This window comes from Podarcis tiliguerta, assembly GCF_965153285.1.
Source record: "Podarcis tiliguerta genome assembly, chromosome: 3".
NCBI classification, from domain to species: domain Eukaryota; kingdom Metazoa; phylum Chordata; class Lepidosauria; order Squamata; family Lacertidae; genus Podarcis; species Podarcis tiliguerta.
Genome location: NC_139536.1, coordinates 102,744,991 through 102,770,002, shown reverse-complemented (window position 1 = coordinate 102,770,002; position 25,012 = coordinate 102,744,991). Strand labels below are relative to the sequence as shown.

The 25,012-nt window shown below is 42.7% G+C and overlaps 2 protein-coding genes across 7 annotated transcripts in view; one reads left to right on the top strand and one right to left on the bottom strand.

Moving 5' to 3' along the window:
• The window catches only part of LOC310673407 (uncharacterized protein), a 73,844-nt gene that overhangs the window by 12,346 nt on the left and 36,486 nt on the right, over positions 1-25,012 (bottom strand). The window lies entirely within an intron of this gene.
• The window catches only part of MACROD2 (mono-ADP ribosylhydrolase 2), a 987,387-nt gene that overhangs the window by 946,340 nt on the left and 16,035 nt on the right, over positions 1-25,012 (top strand). For 4 of the 6 annotated variants that reach the window (XM_083431708.1, XM_083431705.1, XM_083431707.1 and 1 more), the window contains one exon: positions 22,745-22,831. In XM_083431708.1, the coding sequence (XP_083287834.1) occupies positions 22,745-22,831 (87 nt within the window). The remainder of the gene's footprint in view (positions 1-22,744; positions 22,832-25,012) is intronic. The other 2 variants (XM_083431709.1, XM_083431706.1) reach the window with 1 other exon arrangement.

The following is a 25,012-nucleotide window of genomic DNA, read 5'->3' as shown; positions in this document are numbered from 1 at the left end:
GTCACAGATTCAGCTTTACGTATTTCCATCTTCATACACTTTTTTTATCTTTTCGGCACAGATGGGTTGGTGGCAAAGGATTAGAGTTTGTTCTCTAGACTATTTGCCATTGATATGCTCCTGCTGACAATTATAGCAAATTTCTCTTTTCATGGTTCCCTCTTTTGTGTTTTATTTAAAGGATCAGTTAGAAAGAGAAAAAGAGAGAGAACAGCCTTGACAATCCAGACTTTTTTTAAAAAAAGTGCTTCTGTTTGCTAAATTGCACCAAACTTGGCTGTCTATTGAAAATTAGTATTTGACTGTTTCTACAGTACTTTAGATATGCAATTGTTGCTATAGAAATGTAAACGTTCATAATTCCACCGATCAAACAGTGAGACAGCATTGTTTGGCGGTGGTTTCTGCCTCTTTCCATGTTTCCATCCCAGGGGTGATGAAAATCACAGCCCTCCTTTACAGTGCTTTTTGGTTTCCATGCAGATACATAACTGCTCATAGCCCAGGGTTGCAGCCAAATTGTATGAAAAGAGTGGTAATAATGATGGCGATGATGATAACAATAATAATAATAATAATAAATTAAAGTCCTTTTTCACAGCTATGTTATGTGGCTTTTACCCTAGGAGAAATTAGTTTTACCCTGAAGTACTTTCCATCTGTCTTACACGACGCAAGGAGCATGTTGCAGTTGGCCCAATAGATTTTTGTTTGCTTCTGGCAAATTATCTCTAGTCTCTGCATAGAGTAAAGGCTTGTCATTAACTCACTTGACAGTTAACTCAGTAAGGGGATAAAAAGTAATGTTTGCAACCTGCCTGGAGTAACATGGGGGCAAATAGCAGGTACCACAAAATGAAATGAGCCCCACATAGTACAAACAGAAATTTGCGGTTGAAATACCTTGGTCCGTTTCCTGACACACACAACGTAATAACCTTTTTATAGGGACACTTGGAGGGTCTGTCACTGCACCCATGGTGTTTTGACTATATTCAGTTTTGGCTTTATGCACTATCCCTGGAACATAACCCCCACCCCACAAAAGTTGTGGGTCTACAGTACTGATTTTAACTAATCAGTCAATTCTTTGGCTACCATTTGCTAATAAATATGTTCCAGCACTATGTAAGGAAGACTTAGTTGACAGGATGAATCCTTGAGAAAGTTTAAAATAATAGCACACATGCTCAAAAGGATCAGAAGAATTATTTCTGTGTGCCCAAACACCTTACTATTTCTATGCAAAGGGGCTTTGCATTGTTTGTTTGTGTGCTTAGTTGTGTGTGGCTCACCATCAGTGCATGCCACATTATGGAGTCACAACAAGGAAGCTTACAACTCAAAATCGAAACACTTACAACCCAAAAACCTTTATATGAGTGCTGCTGTTACAGAGAGCCCAGAAGCCCCTGTGCTTATTACCAGCCTCTGAAAGACAGATTTGAAGGAAGAAGAATATTCCTTAGACCTGATATGAAAATCATTTTTGTATTGTGCTCTGGAGGGATGGCCTTTGCTAGCAAACTGCGCTACATCATCAGAAAACTTCTGCACATGATCAAAGAAGCAGAGCTCTGAGGATTGTGCTTTGATTATGAACGGCACAAAGTGATCTTACATGAACTCACTCGGGGGAATGTAATACTGTGTACAGGAGGAGATCTATATCACCTGAAGTCTTTATCATTTCTTTACGTTATCTGTGAAATTCTTTCATGTTTTGGCTGGGGAAGGAGACTCATTAGTCACAGGCAGAAAACATTAGGTTAACCAGCAATAACGTGAACTCAACCCTATCTGTTTACTCAAACTGAAAGCTCTTCCAGTGAGGAAGATCCCACCCCGCAAGAATATTAGGTGAAATTATTCATTTACTTTTCACTCATCCATATTTTTCATTGTCCTGTAAAGAGTTGACATTGCCTTGAATAGATTTGTGGATGCAGAAGCTATTGAGCTAATGGAGTAATCTCAGCACTTTATTGGAAAGAGCCCTGTGAAAATATCAGCAGTCAAATTTAATGGTTTATCTAAGCCCTTCGAGATTTCCAGTGTGTGAACTTCTGGCCTCTCATCCCTCCATTTCCTACAATCCTTATGTAGCACACTCTTAAGCATTAACAATAATGCTTGTAATAAAGGTAAAGGTACCCCTGCCCAAACGGGCCAGTCGTGTCCGACTCTAGGGTTGCGCGCCCATCTCACTCTAGAGGCCGGGGGCCAGCGCTGTCCGCAGACACTTCCAGGTCACGTGGCCAGCGTGACAAGCTGCATCTGGTGAGCTAGCACAGCACACTGAAACGCCGTTTACCTTCCCGCTAGTAAGCGGTCCCTATTTATCTACTTGCACCTGGGAGTGCTTTCGAACTGCTAGGTTGGCAGGTGCTGGGACTGAGCAACGGGAGCGCACCCCGCCGCGGGGATTCGAACCGCCGACCTGACGATCGGCAAGTCCTAGGTGCTGAGGTTTTACCCACAGCGCCACCCGCATCCCTAATGCTTGTAATAGGATTGCCCAAAAAGGAAACCCACCCTTATCTTTATGGCTTGTTTCTAAATTCCAAAAAGAAGACACACCCACTCTTTAGGGAGAAGGGTGTGGTAGCAGGTGCTGGGATGTAGAGTGGTCACAGGCTATTGAAAGCTGCTTTATACCAGGTCTGCCTTTTGCCTACTGTTTTATATTCTGACTGGTTGCAGCTGTTTATGGTCTCAGACAATTGTCTTTCTTATCCTTGCTTGCCTGGAGATGCTCTGGGTTGAACATGGGACCTTCTGCATGCAAAGCATATGTTCTGCAACTGAGCTATGGTCCCTCTTGATATTTGATTTGTGCCAGTTATGACCTGCCTACGAGGAGCATTGCATGTGTTGGGACAGAGCCAAACCCCCAACACTGCCATCACTGCCAATGTGGCAGGAATCGGACATGGCAGCAGTGAAGTCTGAGCTGCATTGGCGCATCGGTGGGACCGTTGCCACCAATCGAGTGTTCTAGCCAGTGTGCCTGCATGACCCCAACCTTGCCACCATCATGCCCTAGCCCAGTCAAGAAGGCAGCTCTAGCTGCTATCAGGAGGACAGCTCCATAGCTTTGTCCATGCAACACATGACACTACTGCTGCTTAGCAAAACTCAGATGAGTCAGCTACGGTATCAGATACAACCTTTACGGCAGAGTACAAGCCTCCTTTGCCAAAACACAAGCACAATGATATTATTAGATTTAACCTACATTCATGCCACATGGTTAAAGGTAAAGGGAGCCCTGACCATTAGGTCCAGTTGTGACTGACTCTGGGGTTGTGGCGCTCATCTTGCTTTATTGGCCGAGGGAGCCGGCATACAGCTTCCGGGTCATGTGGCCAGCATGACTAAGCCGCTGCCGGTGAACCACAGCAGCAAACGGAAACGCCATTTACCTTCCCGCCGGAGTGGTACCTATTTATCTACTTGCACTTTGACGTGCTTTCAAACTGCTAGGTGGGCAGGAGCAGGGACCAAGCAACAGGAGCTCACCCCTTCGCGGGGATTAGAACAGCCGACGTTCTGATCGGCAAGCCCCGGGCTCTGTGGTATAACCCACAGCGCCACCCGCGTCCCTTATGCCACATGGTTAAGAATGGCTAAATTAGCTTAAGTTCTTAAATTCTTTCTATGCTATCAGTTTTGTTTTGTTTTGTTTTGTTTTTGTACAATGCAACTTTATGAAATTTTATGTAGCTCACACTAAATTCAGTGGGACCTGTACAGAAAAAAAAACTTAGGAAACTTGGAACTCTCAGAGTTGTGTTGTTGTTTTTAACAGTGCCGTAGACTTGCACCCTCAGCTGGTTACTATATTAAAAAACAGTGGCAATAATGCGCCACTACTCTAAATATACATTGCTATTTCCTTTGAGCCCTCTAGACATTTAGAGGTGTATACAAATCCAATATCCAGTTACCAGTAGCATACAGAGCAGTAAAGCTTAAGTAGGCACAGAGGGTTTAAATACAGAGGAAGATTATTGCAATAGATAAAAAATGGGTTTATTGTTAAGAAGTCAGACCACTTTATCGGGATTAACTTTCAGTTTGTTCCCTCATATGTAGACCCTCACTGCTCCCAGAGAACAGTTCAGGGTTTCAACTCCCTTCCTGGAATCTCATGAAAATGGGAAAAAAGGCTGCCTGTCTGGAACATACAGACAATCCCTCTGTTCAAATCTCCTTTCGAATTCACCTATCAGTTCATGCAGCTGTTGAAAAACATGAGTGACATGAGCAACAGTCCCATAATGCCAAAATAATAATAATAATAATAATAATAATAATAATAATAATAATAATAATAAATTTATTTATTTATTTATAAATACATACATACATACATACCCCACCCATCTGGCTGGGTTTTCCCAGCCTCTCTGGGCGGCTTCCAACAAAAGATTAAAATACAATAGTCCTTCAGATATTAAAAGCTTCCCTCAACAGGGCTGCCTTCAGATGTCTTCTAAAAGTCCAATAGTTGTTTGTTTCTTTGACATCTGATGGGAGGGCATTCCACAGGGTGGTCGCCACTACCGAGAAGGCCCTCTGCCTGGTTCCCTGTAGCTTTGCTTCTCGCAGTGAGGGGACTGCCAGAAGGCCCTCAGCGCTGGACCTCAGTGTCCGGGCAGAATGATGGGGGTGGAGACGCTCCTTCAGGTATACTGGACCAAGGCTTTTTAGGGCTTTAAAGGTCAGCACCAACACTTTGAATTGTGCTTGGAAACGTACTGGGAGCCAATGTAGGTCTTTCAAGACCGGTGTTATGTGATCTCGGTGGCCACTCCCAGTCACCAGTCTAGCTGCCGCATTCTGGACTAGTTGTAGCTTCCAGGTCACCTTCAAAGGTAGCCCCACATAGAGCTCATTGCAGTAGTCCAGGCAGGAGATAACTAGAGCATGCACCACTCTGGCGAGACAGTCTGCGGGCAGGTAGGGTCTCAGCCGGCGTACCAGATGGAGCTGGTAGACAGCTGCCCTGGACACAGAACTGACCTGTGCCTCCATGGACAGCTGTGAGTCCAAAATGACTCCCAGGTTGCATGCCTGGTCCTTCAGGGGCACAGTTACCTCATTCAGGACCAGGGAGTCCTCCACACCTGCCCGCCTCCTGTCCCCCCAAAACAGTATTTCTGTCTTGTCAGGATTCATCCTCAATCTGTTAGCCACCATCCATCCTCCAACCATGATCTGAAACAGTCCTAAACATGTTTACTCAAAATTAAATTCCACTGAGTTCAATGGATTTTACTAACTAATCATTGTCCTCAGGATTGTACCCTAGCATGGTATAATGAAGGTAGTTAAACATACATGGAATGTGATCCAAAAACAGCCATTTGATTCTAGCCACTGACATCACTTTGAATCCTTTGTGGCTGACTCCTTCATAGCCCCTCAAACGTTTTTTTTTTCTTTTACTGTGTCTTGGGGGAAGGTCTGCCAAGGCCTTGACCCACTTTGTATTCTTGTGGAAGGCTGTGAAATAAAAAGAAGCTAAGACAACAATGCAAAGCCTGTTGGTTATGACAGTCCTCCCCCCTGACCTTGGCAACAGAAAACAACAATGAAATGTTAAAGGAACATTGTGGACTTTGCTATACCAATCCTCAATTAAAATTTGGCTGTGGAAGGAGATTTACCCCCGATATTCTGGCAAAAAAAGTGGCTTCTGGTAATGTTCCAAAACAGCTTCTTTCTCTGTTCCTAGGGCTTGTAAGGGAATGAAAATTACGACCATACTGCTTGTTTGAATTATGAAAAGTGGTCTATATACAATGCCTTCCTTCTTTCAAACTTTATGTAGCTTGAGGTCTCCTAATATGCCTTAAAAGTAAATTTTATGCCCATGTAATGGGATAAAGGGCTTCAATTTCTGCCAGCTACTGAAGTTATTCATGTAGTTCAAATTTTGAAAGCTCGTCCCTTTGATCAGCCAGGTCAAACTCTTCTAACAACTTGTGGCAAAAATTGTTACAGAAGGAATAATAACTTATTCGCATGACATGCCCCAGGGAATGATTCCTTGTGATGCTTTTAATAGCATATAGTAACCTTGGCAGAGATTCCAGAAGTTGGCTGTGAGTGACAGCAATCCCAGCACAAGGACCTATTGATGAGTGACTGCCTTGTGCTTACCCTCTTGGTATCAATCCTTGTGCTGCCTTGTGCTTACCCTCTTGGTATCAATCCACTAGCACAGAATCCGACCATTTGGATGGTCTTGTCCAACACAAAAAGCCATATTGCTTCTTTACATGCGCATTTAGCACTGACAGTAAAGTGGCAACGGACAACACCTAGTGATGAGCAGTAGCAAGACGACTCCACCATAAATCTGGAAGGGAAGTACCAACAGTCCTGTGTTGGTGCTGAGGCCTGTGTGACAACTTTCACCTTTCACCAGGAGAAAGGCCATATCTCAAAGGCAGAGCATCTCTTTTCCATACAGAAAAGAGTCTGTCTCCAGGTAGGGCTGGAATAGACTCTGTCTGCAATCCTGGAGAGAGACCTGCTGCCAGTCAATGTACACAGTGGTAGCTCACCTGACACCCCCCCCCCATCACCTGCTAGTTGCCAGGAGTTAGAGGACGAAGGGGCTTGAATAACTCAGAGAAGCTATGAGCTATGATGGGCAGGGGAGAAGATATGAGCTATGCTGGGCAGGGCCACCCAAGACGGACAGGTCATAGTGGAGAGTTTTGACCAAATGTGATACACCTGGAGCAGGAACCGGCAAGCCACTCCAGTATCCCTGAAAAGAAAACTTCATGGACAAAGACAACAGGCATATAAAAGTTATGACGCTGTAGAGCTGGACCATAAAGGAGGCTGATTGCCGAATAATTGATGCTTTTGAATTATGGTGCTGGAGGAGACTCTTGAGAGTCCCATGGACTGCAAGAAGATCAAACCTATCCATTCTTAAGGAAATCAGCCCTGAGTGCTCACTGGAAGGACAGATCCTGAAGCTGAGGCTCCAATACTTTGGCCACCTCATGAGAAGAGAAGACTCCCTGGAAAAGACTCTGATGTTGGGAAAGATGGAGGGCACAAGGAGAAGGGGATGACAGAGGATGAGATGGTTGGACAGTGTTCTCAAAGCTACCAGCCTGAGTTTGACCAAACTGCAGGAGGCAGTAGAAGACAGGCATGCCTGGCGTGCTCTGGTCCATGGGGTCACGAAGAGTCGGACACGACTAAACAACAACAACAACAGACGGTAAGGATAGAGGTGGAGGTGAGGTCAGCATGGTGCAAATGCATCAGCAGAGCCAATCTGGTGCTCTTGCTGGTGCATTTGTGGTACGCCAATTTTGCCACCTTGCCACCACTTCCTCTGTACCTCCCAATAAGCAACAGGTGGTAGATCAGATGAGCCACCCCACTGACCATAACTGGCAAACAGCACTGATCTAGCTGGGTCAATGGTCTGATTCATTATAAGGCAGCTTCCTATGTACCTAAGATAATAAATATTTCCTTCTTCCCTGAGTTTGCTGAAATCCATGTTTGCAGGCAGATCAGTAGCAGCACCTGGAGAATACCATGTTGCCTATTCCTGAGCAAGGGTCTGCTGTCTCTCTCTCTCTCTATATATATATATATATATATATATGAGAGAGTTGTTGTAGGAACAGGCCAGTTATTAATAATAATTTCCATACTGCCATGTCCTTACAACATCTGACTGATGAAAGGAGGTACAGCTGTTATATGATTTCATAGCATGGTAAGTGAATGGCCCTAAACAGACATGATTCTTCCCCTGGGACATGGGACCATTTCCTTTCTAAAGACTTTTTCAATTACTTACTTCAAATTGTGCATTTCCTCCAAGAAAGTGCCTTTCCTCAACTCAAGAAAAGCTGTCTGACACTCAGATTGATGCCACAAATAAGTTATTTTTATTGTATTATTTTATTTTTATTTAGTGCATCTCGTCACTAAAATACTCCCATATACTAGCGGCAAACTTCTGTGTACGTGTACTGATGCTTTCAATCCTGACTGACCCATAATAATGGCAAAAAGGGACATTTTAAAAAGCACCCCAGCAGCCTTGAGTGAACATTAATGCAGTGGTACCTTTGTTGTTGAATGGTTTGGCTCCCAAACAAATTGGCTCCCAAACACCGCAAACCTCAAAGTGAATGTTCTGGTTTGCGAACCTTTTTTTGGAAGCTGAATGTCTGACGTAGCTTCTGATTGAGTGCAATAAGCTCCTGCAGCCAATCAGAAGCCATGCCTTGGTTTTCGAATGGACTCCTGGAACGGATTAAGTTCACCAACCAAGGTAGCACTGTAGTTGCATCTGGTTAGTGAAAACAAAAGCTGACAAATGGGAAGGTTAGGTTTCACACAACACATACGACCTAGGCTAGAGCCCATAAATGGAACAGGACGAGCTGTGTCAGATAGTTAGTACTCTTCACAGACTAATACTGATATCAGGGAAGAAACCTTACCCTGTGGTTTGTTTAGAAGTTTTGCTTTTATCATCGGCCACAGGAGCAGAGCAACAGTTGGACCCATGATAATACTAAGCATCGAAAGGATGCTCTAATAAAAGTTTATATGCTTCCTAACTCCCTTAAAGCAGAGGCTTGCTAAGTAGATACTACCCTATTGGGGACCAAAGAGGAAACTAAATGCGTCATACACACGTATCTGTGAAAACAAAGAAGGCAGGCGATTTCCAGAAATAGGTGGCTCCTTGCCGTATGTGCGGGAGAGTTTCTCAATGAAAGGAAGTACTGCTTCCTTTACTTATTAGTTAGGAGATTCAGGGAATGTTTAAAATGTTGCTTGGAACAGAAAATTGCTACTTTCCAGTGGAATTTGGAGGATGTTTGGATGTTCTTCCTATTCCCTAAGGTTATAAACAGATGGGATTATGTAGACGTGTGAGGCCAGCGATTGCACTTCGTTGTGTTTTGCAAAACTACACCTGTTTAACAATCCATTCCTTTTATATGTTAGTAGACTATTATCTGCAGAGCTGGGGAGGTGTTTAACCTAAGAAGGTGAGCTATGAGCCTGATTCATATGTCATTTTAGTCACAAGTGTACCCCACTTACTGAATACAATTAGATTACTATTTACAATGGTCAGAATGTGATATATGGGGATGAATGATGGTGACTAATCCAAGAATGTGGCAGCTAGACTGGTGACTGAGAGCAGCCACCGAGACCACATAAGACCGGTCTTGAAAGACCTACATTGGCTCCCAGTATGTTTCTGAGCACAATTCAAAGTGTTGGTGCTGACCTTTAAAGCCCTAAACGGCCTCGGCCCAGAGTACCTGAAGGAGCGTCTCCACCCCCATCGTTCTGCCCAGACACTGAGGTCCAGCGCTGAGGGCCCTCTGGCAGTTCCCTCGCTGCGAGAAGCCAAGTTACAGCGAACACCCCCCCCCATCAGATGTCAAAAAAATAAACAACTATCTGACGTTTAGAAGACATCTGAAGGCAGCCCTGTTTATGGAAGTTTTTAATGACTGATGTTTTAATGTATTTTTAATCTTTTGTTGGAAGCCGCCCAGAGTGGCTGGGGAAACTCAGCCAGATGGGCTGGGTATAAATAAATTATTATTATTATTATTATTATTATTATTATTATTAATTATTATTATTATTATTATTGTGGCACTGTGGGTTAAACCACAGAGCCTAGGACTTGCTGATCAGAAGGTTGGCGGTTCAAATCCCCACGACGGGGTGAGCTCCCGTTGCTCGGTCCCTGCTCCTGCCAACCTAGCAGTTCGAAAGCACATCAAAGTGCAAGTAGATAAATAGGTACCACTCCGGCGGGAAGGTAAACGGCGTTTCCGTGCGCTGCTCTGGTTCGCCAGAAGCGGCTTAGTCATGCTGGCTACATGATGAGCACCGCAACCCCAGAGTCGGCCATGACTGGATATAATGGTCTGGGGTCCCTTTACCTTTACCCTTTACTACAATGACTCATAGAATTGTAGAGTTGGAAGGGATAATGAGGACCATGAGTTTTGCAGGGTTCCCAAATGCATGGTGCCCCTGCATATGAGTGGCAGGTCATATGTTTGGGTTTCACTTCAGACAAAAGCAGGCAAATGCAAGTTGCTGGAGGAAGGAGATATGATGTGCCTTGGGGAGGATGGAAGCAAGCTGAAAGCATAGCCCTGCTTCCAAGTAAGCATGGCAGCACACTATATGAAACTAACACAGGAATGAGTTATAGACATGCAGTGATGCTAGGGAACTATGTCACAAGTTGGGCTGGTTGAGATGTCACAATGTTTTGTGTTGTGTGAATGATCCTTTGTGAACCTTGAGCTCAGATACTCCTTCTGTAGTCTGCATTCTGCTTTTTTAATAAACTACAGCTTGTCATTTCATCAGAACAAACTGTGGCTAAACTATGGTCAGTAATGCAGTGGTGATGCCGTCACTGCACTTGCCTTAAGAACCAGATAAGGCCAACCACAAGTGGTCCCCCTGATCTGAGTCTCCCTTTCCTGGGCACACAGACCCCCCCCCCCCAATACTTTGTGCTGCTTCCATTCATAGTGACAGGATATAGAGAGGGTCATAATAGCTACGTCTAAAATATATTTGGTTTTATTTGGCTGCAGTGCATAAATGTGTTTGCTTCCCTTCGGTGGAATCAGTTAATATAAAGCAGAATTAATAAAAGCTTGGTTGAGACAGAAATGAGATCTCATATAAATAAGTAGAGATTATTTCCGTTTTAAATGAATTTAAATGAATTGTTGTAAGTAGTAGCAAGGAGAGGGATATGAGAAACGACCCTTGCCAAGTTCTTTTTATTCAGCACTATTAATCCCTGCTTTTTCGGCATTAAAATGTTATATCCAGCAAGGGCTACGTGAACCTTGCACAGTTAGAAGCTTAAAACAGAGTGATGACACTGTACCTGACTAGTCATTATGGATTGAATTAGCCTTTTATAGAAATGGGGTCTCAAAATTGTCTCCGGTAATACAAACTTTAAATAGGAAGGAGTTTATATAATGGTTCCTGAGGGTTACCTTGTGATTATCTGAAGGTGGGATTTTCCCCTCCTCATGCTGCCTTCTGCCTTCCAATATTTTAACAAAATTCAGTACACCCGAAAGGTCACCTAGTTATTTATAGCCTAGCTTAAGCCTACCACGCTCTCTGGAAACATATTACTTTTCCCAACATCAGATTTACAGATTTCGGCTGCAAACCTATACCCAGCTGAATATACTCCAGAAAGCACTCTATAATTTTCCAATTGCCATCCTAAGACTGCATTGGCGAGCCATAGCAGTAACTGTGACTGTGACAAAGAGCGATTTTCACTGTGTGGGTGCGTGCCCTCTGCTGCTGTCTCCAATATGACTAGTAAAGGCTTAATTGGAAGACGATCAGGCATTTGTTGAGAAATGAGTTGAAAAGACGTGCTTTGCACCTGTCCAAATTTGCAACTGTCCACAGTAAACTGATCATTCTGCTTGACTATCATTGAGCTCCTGTTCTACAGCATACTATATTGATTGAAATGAGATGAAGGATGGCACTTTGTGTTGAATGGGGTAGCTGTGCCCCTGAAGGTCCAGGGACACAGCCTGGGAGTCATTTTGGACTCACAGCTGTCCATGGAGGCACAGATCAATTCTGTGTCCAGGGCAGCTGTCTACCAGCTCCATCTGGTACACCGGCTGAGACCTTACCTGTTTGCGCACTGTTTTGCCAGAGTGCTGCATGCTCTGATTATCTCCCGCTTGGACTACTACAATGTGCTCTACGTGGGGCTACCTTTGAAGGTGACCCAGAAACAACAACTAATCCGGAATGTGGCAGCTAGATTGGTGACTGGGAGTGGCCACCAAAACCACATAACACTGATCCTGAAAGACCTACATTGACTCCCAGTACGTTTCCAAGCACAATTCAAAGTGTTGGTGCTGACCTTTAAAGCCCTAAACGGCCTCGGCCCAGTATACCTGAAGGAGTGTCTCCACCCCCATTGTTCAGCCCGGGCACTGAGGTCCAGCTCTGAAGGCTTTCTGGTGGTTCCTCACTGCGAGAAGTGAGGTTACAGGGAACCAGGCAGAGGGCCTTCTTGGTAGTGGCGCCCGCCCTGTGGAATGCCCTCCCATCAGATGTCAAGGGAAAAAACAACTATCTGACTTTTAGAAGACATTTGAATGCAGGCCTATTTAGGGAAGTTTTTAACGTTTGATGTTTTATTGTGTTTTTAATATTCTGTTGGGAGCTGCCCAGAGTGGCAACCCATTTACACACGTTCAATATGTGAACAACTCTGAATCACATGAAGCCTAGAAGTGACCTGAAAACATCACAAAAAGGGGCATGGTGGGGTGTTTGGAATATTAGGAATAAGAATAAACCACAAGTGCAGAGAAAAAGAACCGAGTGTTGACAAGTGTTATGAAGAGAACCAATAGAAACTGAAGTGATATAGTGGGTATTCTATATTGGGAACTAGGAAAGAGCAAAGCAGCAGTCCCAGTAAACTCTGTAAACAGGGCCATTGTGGTTTTGTCCCCATTTCTGAAATCCAGAGGATTGAGAATTCTTTTTTTAAAAAATAATAATATTTATTAAATGTTTAATAGTTACAAAAAGAAAAAGGGTAAAAAAGAAAAGAAAAAAACAACAAACAATTTAACAAACAATACATCAAAAATAGAAAGAAAAAACAATACAGCAAAACAACAAGAAAAAACTAAAACATTTAAAAACACATCCAAATTTCATTCCTTTAGCTTTCATATGCTTATTTCCTCGACTTCCCCGCGCCTCCCTTTTTTGTATTCTAGTTCAAATTAGCTGGTTCAGCAAATCCTTTCCCTCTTTCTCATTTTTTGTTCTATAATTTATCTTAACACAATTTATCTTTAACACTTAAATTTTCCACTTTAGCCCATTAACAATCAATTTTTATATAATTCTTAATAACACTTCTGCTAAAACCATATAACTTCATTCCAGTATTCTTCTAACATTCATTAATTTTGCAATATTTCTGTAAATATACTTTAAATTTTTTCCAATCTTCTTCCATCGACTCTTCTCCCTGGTCTCGGATTCTGCCAGTCATTTCCGCCATTTCCATGTAGTCCATCAGCTTCATCTGCCATTCTTCCAGAGTGGGTAAGAGGATTGAGAATTCTGGAGAAGAGAGGGAAAGTGGGTTTACCATTTGAACTAACTGTGATTGGCTTCCATGTACTTCAGCACCTTGCCTAAATTGCGTCCTCCTTTCAGATAAGAAGCTATCCATTCACCTGCAAGCCTAATGTCCATCATTGTAGAGAATGCTAAAACCAGATATCCTAATAGATGTATCCAGCACCATGAGAGTTAAAGTACTATTTAAATATTAAAGAACTGCTTTGTGAATGCCTCTATTCTTGACAAACTATGCATGGCTCCAAAAGCAGCACTCAGCTGCTCCAGAGGCAGGCAAGCTTATGTCATAGCAAGTTCAAATTCCTTTCAAAGCTGCATCCTTTCCTTTCCTTTTTCATCCTACTCTCCCCAAATGCCAAGTTTTTGATCAAGGTAGAATATTCCCAATTAGCATACTGAAACTTTTTGTTGGTAGCTCCATTCAGTTGCCATATGTAAATATACGCTCATTTTGTCGCTTAAAAATGTTCTTTTGCAGGCAGCCGAGCTTCTGTGCTAGTGAATGCTAATAAGATAGCATTTGCTCATTGATTCGAAGGAAGGAAGGCACTAGCTTGCCCTCGGGCTCCCAGTGCCTGTTAAAGTAAGGCTGATAATGGTTATAAAGGCATTCAGTAAGAATTAGAATTGGGGCCTCTGACATTCTCATCAGCAAGGCTAAGCAATATCACTTTTGTTTGAACTTCTACCTCTGAGCTGCCAAGCATTTACAATGCTGCTGAAAACACAGCACCAAACAATGCACATGGAGGCTTGACATTAATATTAGCAGGCATCCACCGGTGACTTGACTGAAAAAATATCCTTCAATTCTGACAACCTACAATTGTGAGAGAAGCGAAACCATACTTGGCAGGAAAACAAGTCAGCATAGCTGGGGGTTAGGACAACGTGGTGTGGTTATTCCCTGCGAGTGACAAATTACCGAGTGAGGAATAGCGGGGAAACATTCAGTGCTCTGCCTAATTAGGAGAAACAAATTCAAGATGCAGTTTTGTTTGTAATCAGAAGGGTTTGGGTGCATTGGGCTGAAAAGGTAGAGCACATATATGTGTGTTGCTTTCTGTACACTGGGCAATTAAGTGGTGGGATCTGCTTTGGATTGCTTTGACTTGCAAGAGCCCAGTGGCATCAGGCTCCTCTGTGTGGCTGCACTGACTAGAGGTTACCACCTTGTGTGGGATACAGGGGTTGCTGAGGCAATTGAAAACACATCTGTGGTGCTGTTGCGTCATGCAGCTGAGCCGAAAGTTATTTCATAAACAAAGCATGTACAACAACTGCTCCATTCTAGGACCAGGCCAAATATCCCCCCCCCCCCCCCGGCTTGCTGTTTCTTATGCTGTTAAGACTACATCTCCCCCAAAACAGTGATTCATCTCTACTGTATACAAATGCTATTGTTGCTTAGAAATACAGTGGTACCTCGGGTTAAGTACTTAATTCGTTCCGGAGGTCCGTTCTTAACCTGAAACTGTTCTTAACCTGAAGCACCACTTTAGCTGCTGCCGCGCCGCCGGAGCACAATTTCTGTTCTCATCCTGAAGCAAAGTTCTTAACCCGAGGTAATATTTTCTCGGTTAGCGGAGTCTGTAACCTGAAGCGTATGTAATCTGAAGCGTCTGTAACCCGAGGTACCACTGTACAACATGTGTTGGGATGCAACTCAGCTTGCACTGGAGGCTGATGGGTCTGCATGGGACTGAGGACAGAGAGAAAAGAATCTCCAAGTTTCCTAAAGTGTCCTTTCTCACTGAACCTGCGCTGACCTTCTCTCAGGGAGTAGCCTCTTAGGGTTGATGGCCTCATTTTCTACTTCATGATCTTTAATTCTCACTTTGGGGAAGGAGTCATCTTTTGTGACTCTTCTGCTGAGATACAAGAACAAACGTGGGCCAAGGCATCTCCACCTTACTTAGAGAGAACTAGACAGCTTTCCTATCAAGCATGTCTTTCCTAAAATAAACACAGGTTTCTCTAAACTCTTAGGGCAAAGTGTGCTCCTCCAACAGGGATTCAGTGCTAAGTTCAACTGCTGCTGAGCGTTTTAACTCCAAACACCGATGGAATATACCCATGGAGACTTGGGAAGCAGGCCCTGAACTCATATGCTCCTTATTTTTTTCATCTTTCACCACAGAGAAAACTGAATACCAAGCTTGGAAAACCTACGTTAAGCTACTTAATTTTGCAGGCTCAGGAGCGATCCCGTGTTCATATAAAAGATGAGAAAAATAAGGAACGAAGTGTGTCAACCCCTTCCAATCTCTTCCCTCTTAATGCAATCTTAGAATGGGGGATAAGGATCAAATTCAAAGTGAAGTAATTAATCACCTTTGGGAATGTAGGCAAATTCATTGCTACTTTTAGCAAGTATTTCACTGATCTAACTTTCCAATCAGGCAAGTTGTTTCTTATTTTCAGTGTGAAAGGCCACAAGAGGTGCCCAGTTCATCCGTACCTGCAAGATGCCAACACATGGTATAAATTCATGAATCCCATAGACAAAAAGTTGCCCAAAGCCTTTTGTATAACCTGTAAAGACAACCAGTTGGCAGGCATATGGTGTGGGGTCTTTTCGGTGGTGGCCCCACAATCATGCAATTTGATTCCAAGATTAGGCAAACTACATCCCTTGATACTTTTAAATGGGCATTAAAGACCCAGTTTTTTCATTGTGGGCTTTAAGGCTTAATTATAACCTGGGATGTAGATATAGCATGGTGATTATTAAAATAATGCAGAGCTTTTATTACTATGTGGCTTATGGTATATTAGCTTTTAATACTGTTGTGAAGGAAATGGATCCTTCATATTGTATTGGCTGTGTCTGGATACATAGTTTATTATATGCTTTGAAAGACATCATTCGCTTGAAAGGCGGTTTATAAGTAATTCATTAACATAACACAAACTATTAGCAATGTCTTCTGGGTCTTCTTGCATTATCTCTTTTTAAAGTGTCACATTCAGATTTTCTGGTACCTACAGTGTGATCAATAGCAATTTGACAGAGTGCAGAAGAATCAGATTTTTTTAAGGTTGTTTTTAAAAAAATATATGTTCCAATTGATTAATGCTAAAGTACAGCATAGTTGAAGGTTTTCTATGGCTAGTCACAACAAATTTCTTATCTGCGTCACGCCTTGTAAATTTATTCACTATATGGATTTTGCAGTGTTGGACGATTCACACTTATCTGTGGATCTTAGTCTGCATAAGAAGAATACCTGGAAGTAAATACCACTGAATTCAATATGTCTTCCTTCTGCGTAGATATATATAGGATTGCACTGTTAATACCATTCAGGGAATTGCTTATCTCCCTTTCTCTCTCTTTTTAAACTTATCCAGGCAGTCTACTTGGTGTCATATTGCATACTTACAAAAGTAAAAACAATAACAATAAAAGCTGTCACCCAGATATTTAAAAACTATTATTCAGGTTGGTGAAAAAATATATAAAATATTTTTAAAAAGTCAACTTTTCACTTGGATTTTACTTTCTGAATGTTTGCTGTATGCAGAGCTAAAAGCAAGAAGTATAATAATATTTGCAACAGAGTCCAGTCCTTTCATGTAATTTAGAGAAGACTTGCCTGGTTCCTTTGTTACATATCTTTAGGTGCCAGGCAAAAACATTCCTCTTTTCCCAGGCCTTAATTAAACAATTTAAACTGTATGGGGCGTATTGTTTTTGTTTGCTACTATGTTATGACTTTTAGTATTTTAAACTGCCCTATGATGCTCGGATGAGGGTGATATAGAAATTTAATAAATAAGAATCATAGCAATAGAGAATTCAGTGGGACCTAGTTAAGTATATATAGGATTACAGCCATAGAAGCTTACTTTGGGGAAAATGAAATTTATTATTTGCCCCGTGAACAAAATCTAAGGTGTGTATGCATTGATTTTCAGCACAATCCTAACCATGCATACTCAGAAGTAAGTCTTATTGAATATAATGGGACTTACTCCCAAGTAAGTGGGTTTAGGACTACAGATAGCTATTACTGTGCATATGGGTGTTGGTGTTTGTTGGTTATTTGTATGTGTGTGGGATATGGTTAAATGCTTTATTTAAAAAATAGGATGCCCTAGATTCTCAGCAAATCTTTGCAGGATTTATTTTAAAACCTGTCTGGAAGCAATTTTGTGCACTATCCTAGCCGCCTCCTCATACTGCATGGCTGGCTTTGAGTACTGATTTTCTAGAAATATCACCCACCTAGGAAGTTTTATGATAATCAAGGCTGTCAGTAATGCAATTGGAAATGGTAATTGAAAGTGGTATCTTGCAAACTGTATTCCGGTATCTCTCATCTCCTAGCGGGGTGGCCCTGAAATGTGCATCTTGTTTGTGTTCCAAGCAGTAGCAATCAAGATTGAAAAGGGGAGAGAGGGGGGAATTGAATAAAAATGCTTGTAAAGGCACTTCTTGTTTTGATCAGATTCTGCTGTTTATGTGGAATGGACTCATTTTTCCGTGGCACACGGTTTTATTGCCCAGCAGGAAAAAAGTGCTTTGGGATAATACCTGTTTCACATGCATGTCAGAATAACAAATGCTTCTGTTTTCCCCCTTCTACACTCGCACACACTGGGCAAGGCAGAAGGAGCAAAAGGGAGATTAATATAAATGGAGATCCAGTGTCATGGAAAGCCTGCTGATCTTATGGCCAGTGCTTCCTTTCCTTGCCACCCACAGCAAATGATTTTACTTTGATTCACTTGCAACTTCTCCGTGCGGCAAGTCCTCACATCACTTCTCATAATGACACTTTGTCATTCACAAAGCAAATATGACTGTCCTGATGGTCTCTGTTATACAAGCGACCATTCGGGCCAAATAACAGCATTTCCTTTGTGTGGCTGTTGCTTATGCTGGCACTAGTGCAGAAAGAATCACAAGAATACCCTCCAACATTTCTCTGACGAAAATAGGGATGTTCTATCTATCTATCTATATCCATCTATCTATCTATCTATCTATCTATCTATCTATCTATCCATCATCTACATCTATCTATCATCTATCTATCTATCTATCAATCATCTATCTATCATCTAGCTAGCTAGCTAGCTATCATCTATCTATATCTATCCATCTATCTATATCTATCTATCTATCTATCATCTATCTATCTCTATCTCTCTATCTATCTATCTATCATCTATCTATCTATCTATCTATCTATCTATCTATCTATCTATCATCTATCTATCTATCATCTATCTATTATTATTATTCATAATATTTATAACCCCACCCATCTGACTGGGTTGCCCCATCCACTCTGGGTGGCCTCCAACATACAGTGGTACTTCGGGTTAAGTACTTAATTCGTTCCGGAGGTCCATACTTAACCTGAAACTGTTCTTAACCTGAAGCACCACTTTAGCTAATGGCAAACTGAAGCACCACTTTAGCTAATGGGGCCTCCTGCTGCTGCCGTGCCACCGGAGCACAATTTCTGTTCTCATCCTGAAGCAAAGTTCTTAACCTGAAGCACTATTTCTAGGTTAGCGGAGTCTATAACCAGAAGCGTATGTAACCTGAAGCATATGTAACCCAAGGTACCACTGTATATAGAAACATAATAAAACATTAAAAATTGGAAAAAACTTCCCTATACAGGGCTGCCTTCAGATGTCTTCTAAAGGTTGTATAGTTACTTGACTCTGGGGTCGCATAATTCCATAGCCTCCAACATTTCTCCGATGAAAATAGGGACGCCTTAAGGAAAAAGAGGACATTCTGGGATCAAATCAGAAACCAGGATGGTTTCTGTAAATGTGGAAAATAGGGGCAGCTAAAGGACAGCAAATCTCTCCAGTTTTCCTCCTCCTCCTGGGTTTTCAGAAGGATGGAAAATAGGGGCACTTGGAGGGTCTGCAGAAGAAAGAATGCTATACATTTCAGATGTTGAATGCCATTCTGCGTTGGCACCCACCATGCTGTATCATATCCCAACAGTGCAATCCTAACCATATCTACTCAATCCTATTGAATTCAATGGGGCTCCTAGGTAAATGGTGTGAAGATTGCAGCCTTAGTTATTAGGTGTTCCTTTCCTTGAACTATTTTCTAGCACAGTGCCAGTGAAATGCTTGTGCCAGTTCTTGTACCTAGAGAACCAGAAGCTTCATGTACACAGATGAGCAACTTCAACAACACCTATTTAGGAGTGCGCCTGCAGCTATAAACCTTCCATCATTAATACATTTGCTTTGTTTTTACCTAATTTATAAATGACTTAAAAAGGGGCAGGGGGAGCCTGAAGCATAGAATTATTTACATAGAATAATATAAATATTCATAAGGTGAAATCAACAGACTTCAAAAACAAGCAGCCCTAATAAAATCACCAAAATATGATCTTTATTTTTTCTTTAGGAAGATTTATAGACCACTTAATCAAAACACACACAGAATTCCCCTTACATACCATCCTTCTGAAAACCCAGGAGGAGGAGGAAAACTGGAGAGATTTGCAGTCCTTTAGCTGGTCCCCTCAAAAGCCCCCATTGGCAGATGGCATGGAAGAATGAGGGGGGCAGCTGCACAGGGAAGAGGTCGACTGCAGATGGGGGCACACCTCTGTATGTGCCTTCTTACCCCTCCACCTCTGATATTAATGAAATTGTGGGTATGTGTTCCTTTTGGTGTCCCCACATCCTACCTGATTTTTTTCCTGTTTGTAAGGACAAAATAGAACGTGGGTGGTGCTGTGGTCTAAACCACTGAACTTCTTGGGCTTGCCGATCAGAAGGTTGGCAGTTCGAATCCCTGTGACGGGGTGATCTCCCATTGCTCTGTCCCAGCTCCTGCCAACCTAGCAGTTCGAAAGCACACCAGTGGAAGTAGATAAATAGGTACCGTTCCAGCAGGAAGGTAAACGCCGTTTCCGTGTGCTGCTCTGGTTCGCCAGAAGCTGCTCAGTCATGCTGGCCACATGACCCAGAAAGCTGTCTATGGACAAACGCTGGCTCCCTCGGCCTGTAAAGCAAGATGAGCGCCGCGACCCCCGAATCGTCTGCAACTGGACTTAACTGTCAGGGGTCCTTTACCCTTTTTTTTAGCACAAAATAATAGGCAAGAAAGAATGCCAATGGAGTGGATGCTGCCCGCTGATCATCACAATAGGTGAACTATGCCGGTCCCTCTCGCCCAGTGGTAGCTGGCATACCGGCACTAACAACAACATTTATGTGCAGCACCTCACAACCATTGGCTCTATCCTAGTACTTTTCTGCTACCTGGGTCACAAGTGCAGGAAGCAGAAGAAAAGTTCATTTGGTGGAAGAGAAGCCAGCCACGCTGACTAGCTAATGGGCAATCTTGAGGCAATGCTTATGAACTTCACATGAGCCTCTTTAGTCCTGACAACATCAGCACGCCTAGATATCCCTGAACGGGAGCGAAATTGGGGAGCTGAGGCGCTTGCCTGTCACATCATGCCAAGTTTGCTTGGTTAACAGGCAGCATCTCAAAGAAAGCTGCCACAGAACTGTGAGGCATCAGCTGTCAGGCAGGGATGTGGTGTGGATATTTATCATATATCCCAAACATACGTACGTTAGATATTTGAGGGAGCCTCAGTAGCAAACATCTGAAACCTGACAGCTTCCCCCCACTGCAAGATGGTTATTTTTATAAAGCACTTCTAAGCATTCTTTTCCTGAGCTTTTAAAAATGTCTAAAGAAACGGAACACTTTCATATTTTTTTATTATTTTCGGTCATGGCCAATTAATAGTTTCATGCTAATCAAACCACTTCAGTGGTTTTCACATCAGCTAGAGAATTTATGTCACAAAGGTAACTAACAAATATACATATATCTTAAAAACCAATGAAAACTCAGTGGGTGATTTTAAATGTGTGCTTGAACTTGACAGATCCTTCAGAAAATATACAGATGATTCAACAATAGAGTGACACAGTTGTATCTGTCAAGTGTGAACGACAGTGATGAGTCAAGTGCTTGGGAAGTTTAGGCCCATTGGTGTCTAACAAACACCAAGGGAAAACCTCCTTTGCTCTACAGAATTCTCAGGAGAAGTCTTGAAATTTTAACATGCATGCCAAGTTGTCATTCCAGAAGTTCACTGACAGGGAAAGTCTGAACACAAAGATGTTTATATGCAATTTAGCAGGGGGTCGAGAAGAAGAACAATAATAATAAAAAACAAGATGAAGGAAGGAATATGTTACAAAAATAAAATCACTGCAAGATTTCTAAAAAATATATATTAAAAAATCAGAGAATTTCAGGATTTTGTTGCTGCTGTCTCAAGTTTATTTATTGGAAGACTACTAATAATGAGATTGCTCTGACTCAAAACCTAATGCCTTAACTCTGAAGGTGTGTTGTACGGACCAGGCAGTCCTTGTTTCAAATTCCTATGCAGTCCTAAAGTTCCCTGAGTGACCTTGGGTCAATCATTCCCATGGCTTCACCTACTTCACAGTGTTGTTAGCAAGATAAAATTGAATTGGTGGATGAGAAAACAGTGTGCACTACACTGAGTTCCTTGGAGCAAAGGTGTGGTGTGTCTTTTTTAATGACAGAATTGTATCATAAATTTTGACTCTGTCCCTACCCCAGAGATGCTCTCCATTGTCTCTCGAGACAGGTGGATCCCAACCAACAACCAACAAAAGCTTGCTGCCATTGAGTTGAGTGACCCTGAGCAATTTTTCTGTCCCACCTGTAGAAAAGAGAGATGATTTGTGCTTAAGGTGTTACGTTTTGAAATGCTCGGTCCCTGCATCCCCTCTCTCCAAATTCTCCTGATTGCCTAGCAACCAATTGCTTGATTTCTATAACTCAGCCACAGGGTGGGCACCCCAAGCTTTATAGTTGCCACAAAATACGGAAGTGCCATCATGGAAATTAGCTAACAATTGGTCTCTCAGAAATCCCGAATGGTGGAAATCTGAAAGAACAGAGTATAAAACAGAAAAGGGCCCTTTTCCTGTACGTTTCAAATTTAGCATAGTTGGGAGTTTCAATCGGAGCTTCCCAGCCAGCCTCAAGGCACCAAAAAAATTAGAATCTTGAGTGCCTGCCATCTACATTTTCCAAAATTTAAATTCTGGTCTCTGTATGATTGCTCAGTGTGCAGGCTCTCCAAAAGCATCAGTTTTAACTCTGTCCCTTAGAGGAAAGGTTTAAATATGTGATTAGGGGTCCATCCCATACTATATTTTCTTCAGAAAGGATCAGAGAAGAGAAAGTCAGGCAGCCCATACTGCACCATAGGTTTTAACAGTCCCACTTAACAAAAGAGCACAATCCTGAAACAGCTTTGAAGTAATTCTTTTTTTAAAAAGCCATGCCTCCCTTGCTATCGCTTTTCAGAGAAACCTTTGCCCTTTCTTTGAATGGCTACCACTATCGTAACATTCATAAAGCTGTGTTATGACTAGAAAATAATGGACACTCCGTCTGTGAATGATACATTAATCAAATACTCTGCATGTTGTCCCCCCCCCCCTTTTGTCATTTCTAAAGGAGCAGGAGAAGAGAAAGGGAAACATACTGCAGAGCCGGTGCAACCCGAAGGTCCGTGTGATACAGAAAACATTTCAAGTAATAACAGTAAGTTTCCAAATAGCTTTGCTGTTGCCAGATAAATGGCACATTCAGACGAGTGAAGGCTGCATTACAGTTCACCCTTTGATGCGCAGGTAGAATATGATATCATCAAGTCTTCAAAGGTAGCCTACTAAAAGCCTGGGTTGTGCAACGGCTTGGCAGCACTAATTGCTAGCCACAAGGAATGCTGCACTGCCATCAGTTACGCAACTGTAATTTCAATGGGACTTAATGCATGACCAATCAAGCCTAGGATTGTAGCTCTGACATGCCCATGCCAAGAACTCCATTGCACAGCCGTAGAGGAAAATATGTGCGAGCAGACAAAAGCATTTCGTGTTTTTGTTCTCTCTTCCCTCCCAGCTCCACAGTCTCCTGGTGCGCTTTGAAAATAAGTCAGCCACTATTAGAGGATAAGGATTAAAATTAGCTGCGTTTGAATTTAGAGAATGTCATCATTCCTTTCTGTCAACCATATCTCTAAACAGAGTCTCTCTCTTCTCTCTCTCTCACACTCACACACATACATTTCAGTTAGCTCATTCCAAACACCTTTGGGCCGTTTAGTCAGTTTGAGGTTCTGTCTTACAGAGATATGTGCATTATAAATGCTTGTTGTAAACACAGGTGGATTGTCCTTTTGCTGCATGTCATAGGTAGTTCCCAAGCTCTTAAAATATATATTGGAATAAAACACACCCAGCAGTCTGTTCTTGGCTATTATCCCAGTTGAAGAATATTTCTCCTCAGCCCCTAACAACACACACACATTTTCTGTGGTGCTGCAGATATCCAACACTTGAGCACGGCAACCCAACATGTTAAACCACATATTTGTCTTACCCAGTTTCTTTTGGCTTAGACGTAACTATGTTTTCATTTAATTTGAGTAGTTGCATTTTGAGCACGATTCATCTCACTTTACTGGCCAAGGGAGCCAGCGTACAGCTTCCGCGTCATGTGGCCAGCATGACTAAGCCGCTTCTGGCGAACCAGAGCAGCGCACAGAAACACCGTTTACCTTCTCGCCAAAGCGGTACCTATTTATCTACTTGCACTTTGAAGTGCTTTCGAACTGCTAGGTTGGCAGGAGCTGGGACCGAGCAACGGGAGCTCACCCCGTCGTGGGGATTCGAACCACCAACCTTCTGATCGGCAAGTCCTAGGCTCTGTGGTTTAACCCACAGCGCCACCCATGTCCCTTGGATTTCTATTTAAGGAACAGCAACTACTTCTAAGGGATGCGGGTGGCGCTGTGGGTTAAAGCCTCAGTGCCTAGGACTTGCCGATCGAAAGGTCGGCGGTTCGAATCCCCGTGGCGGAGTGCGCTCCTGCTGTTCGGTCCCAGCGCCTGCCAACCTAGCAGTTCGAAAGCACTCCCGGGTGCAAGTAGATAAATAGGGACCGCTTACTAGCGGGAAGGTAAACGGCGTTTCCGTGTGCGGCTCTGGCTCGCCAGAGCAGCGATGTCACGCTGGCCACGTGACCCGGAAGTGTCTTCGGACAGCGCTGGCCCTTGGCCTCTTTGAGTGAGATGGGCGCACAACCCTAGAGTCTGTCAAGACTGGCCCGCACGGGCAGGGGTACCTTTACCTTTTAACTACTTCTAAAATATGCATTCATACTGTCCCCTCTTCTTTCGGCAATGCATTTTCCCCCCTTTACAAGATGCTCAAGTGGCCATCTGAATTTGTCTGCCTACTCTGTCCCTGCTTCCGTTTTTGTAGAACAGTGGCAGGCAGCAAAGGCAAGAAGAATCGGCAGCTGCAATGGGGCCTCAAAGAGAGCCTCAAAGTATTATTAACTCATTAATTATAATACTTTTTATACGGGAGAAGTTCTTTTCTGGTATTGAAAATATTCCATGTAGTTGAGATTGGCTGTCCATGGAAAGCCAAGAAATTTCATGAAAGATTACTGCAGTAGCCCTCTTTGTAATAACACCGCAGAAATAAAGACACATGTTTCACTTTTGAGTGTGTTCTAAGGAGACATTTGTTGCCCTCCGTGGCTGTATCTCCCATGTATTCTAACTTATGCCACAGATTTAGGGTTGGGAGAGCACACCTTCCCCCTTTAAATCTGAAGAACAAATAAAAAATGAATGAATAGGTTCAATCCAAATTGGATATTTCATTAAGGGAAATTTAATAGAACAGCGCCATCAAGCATCAGGCCAGCAGC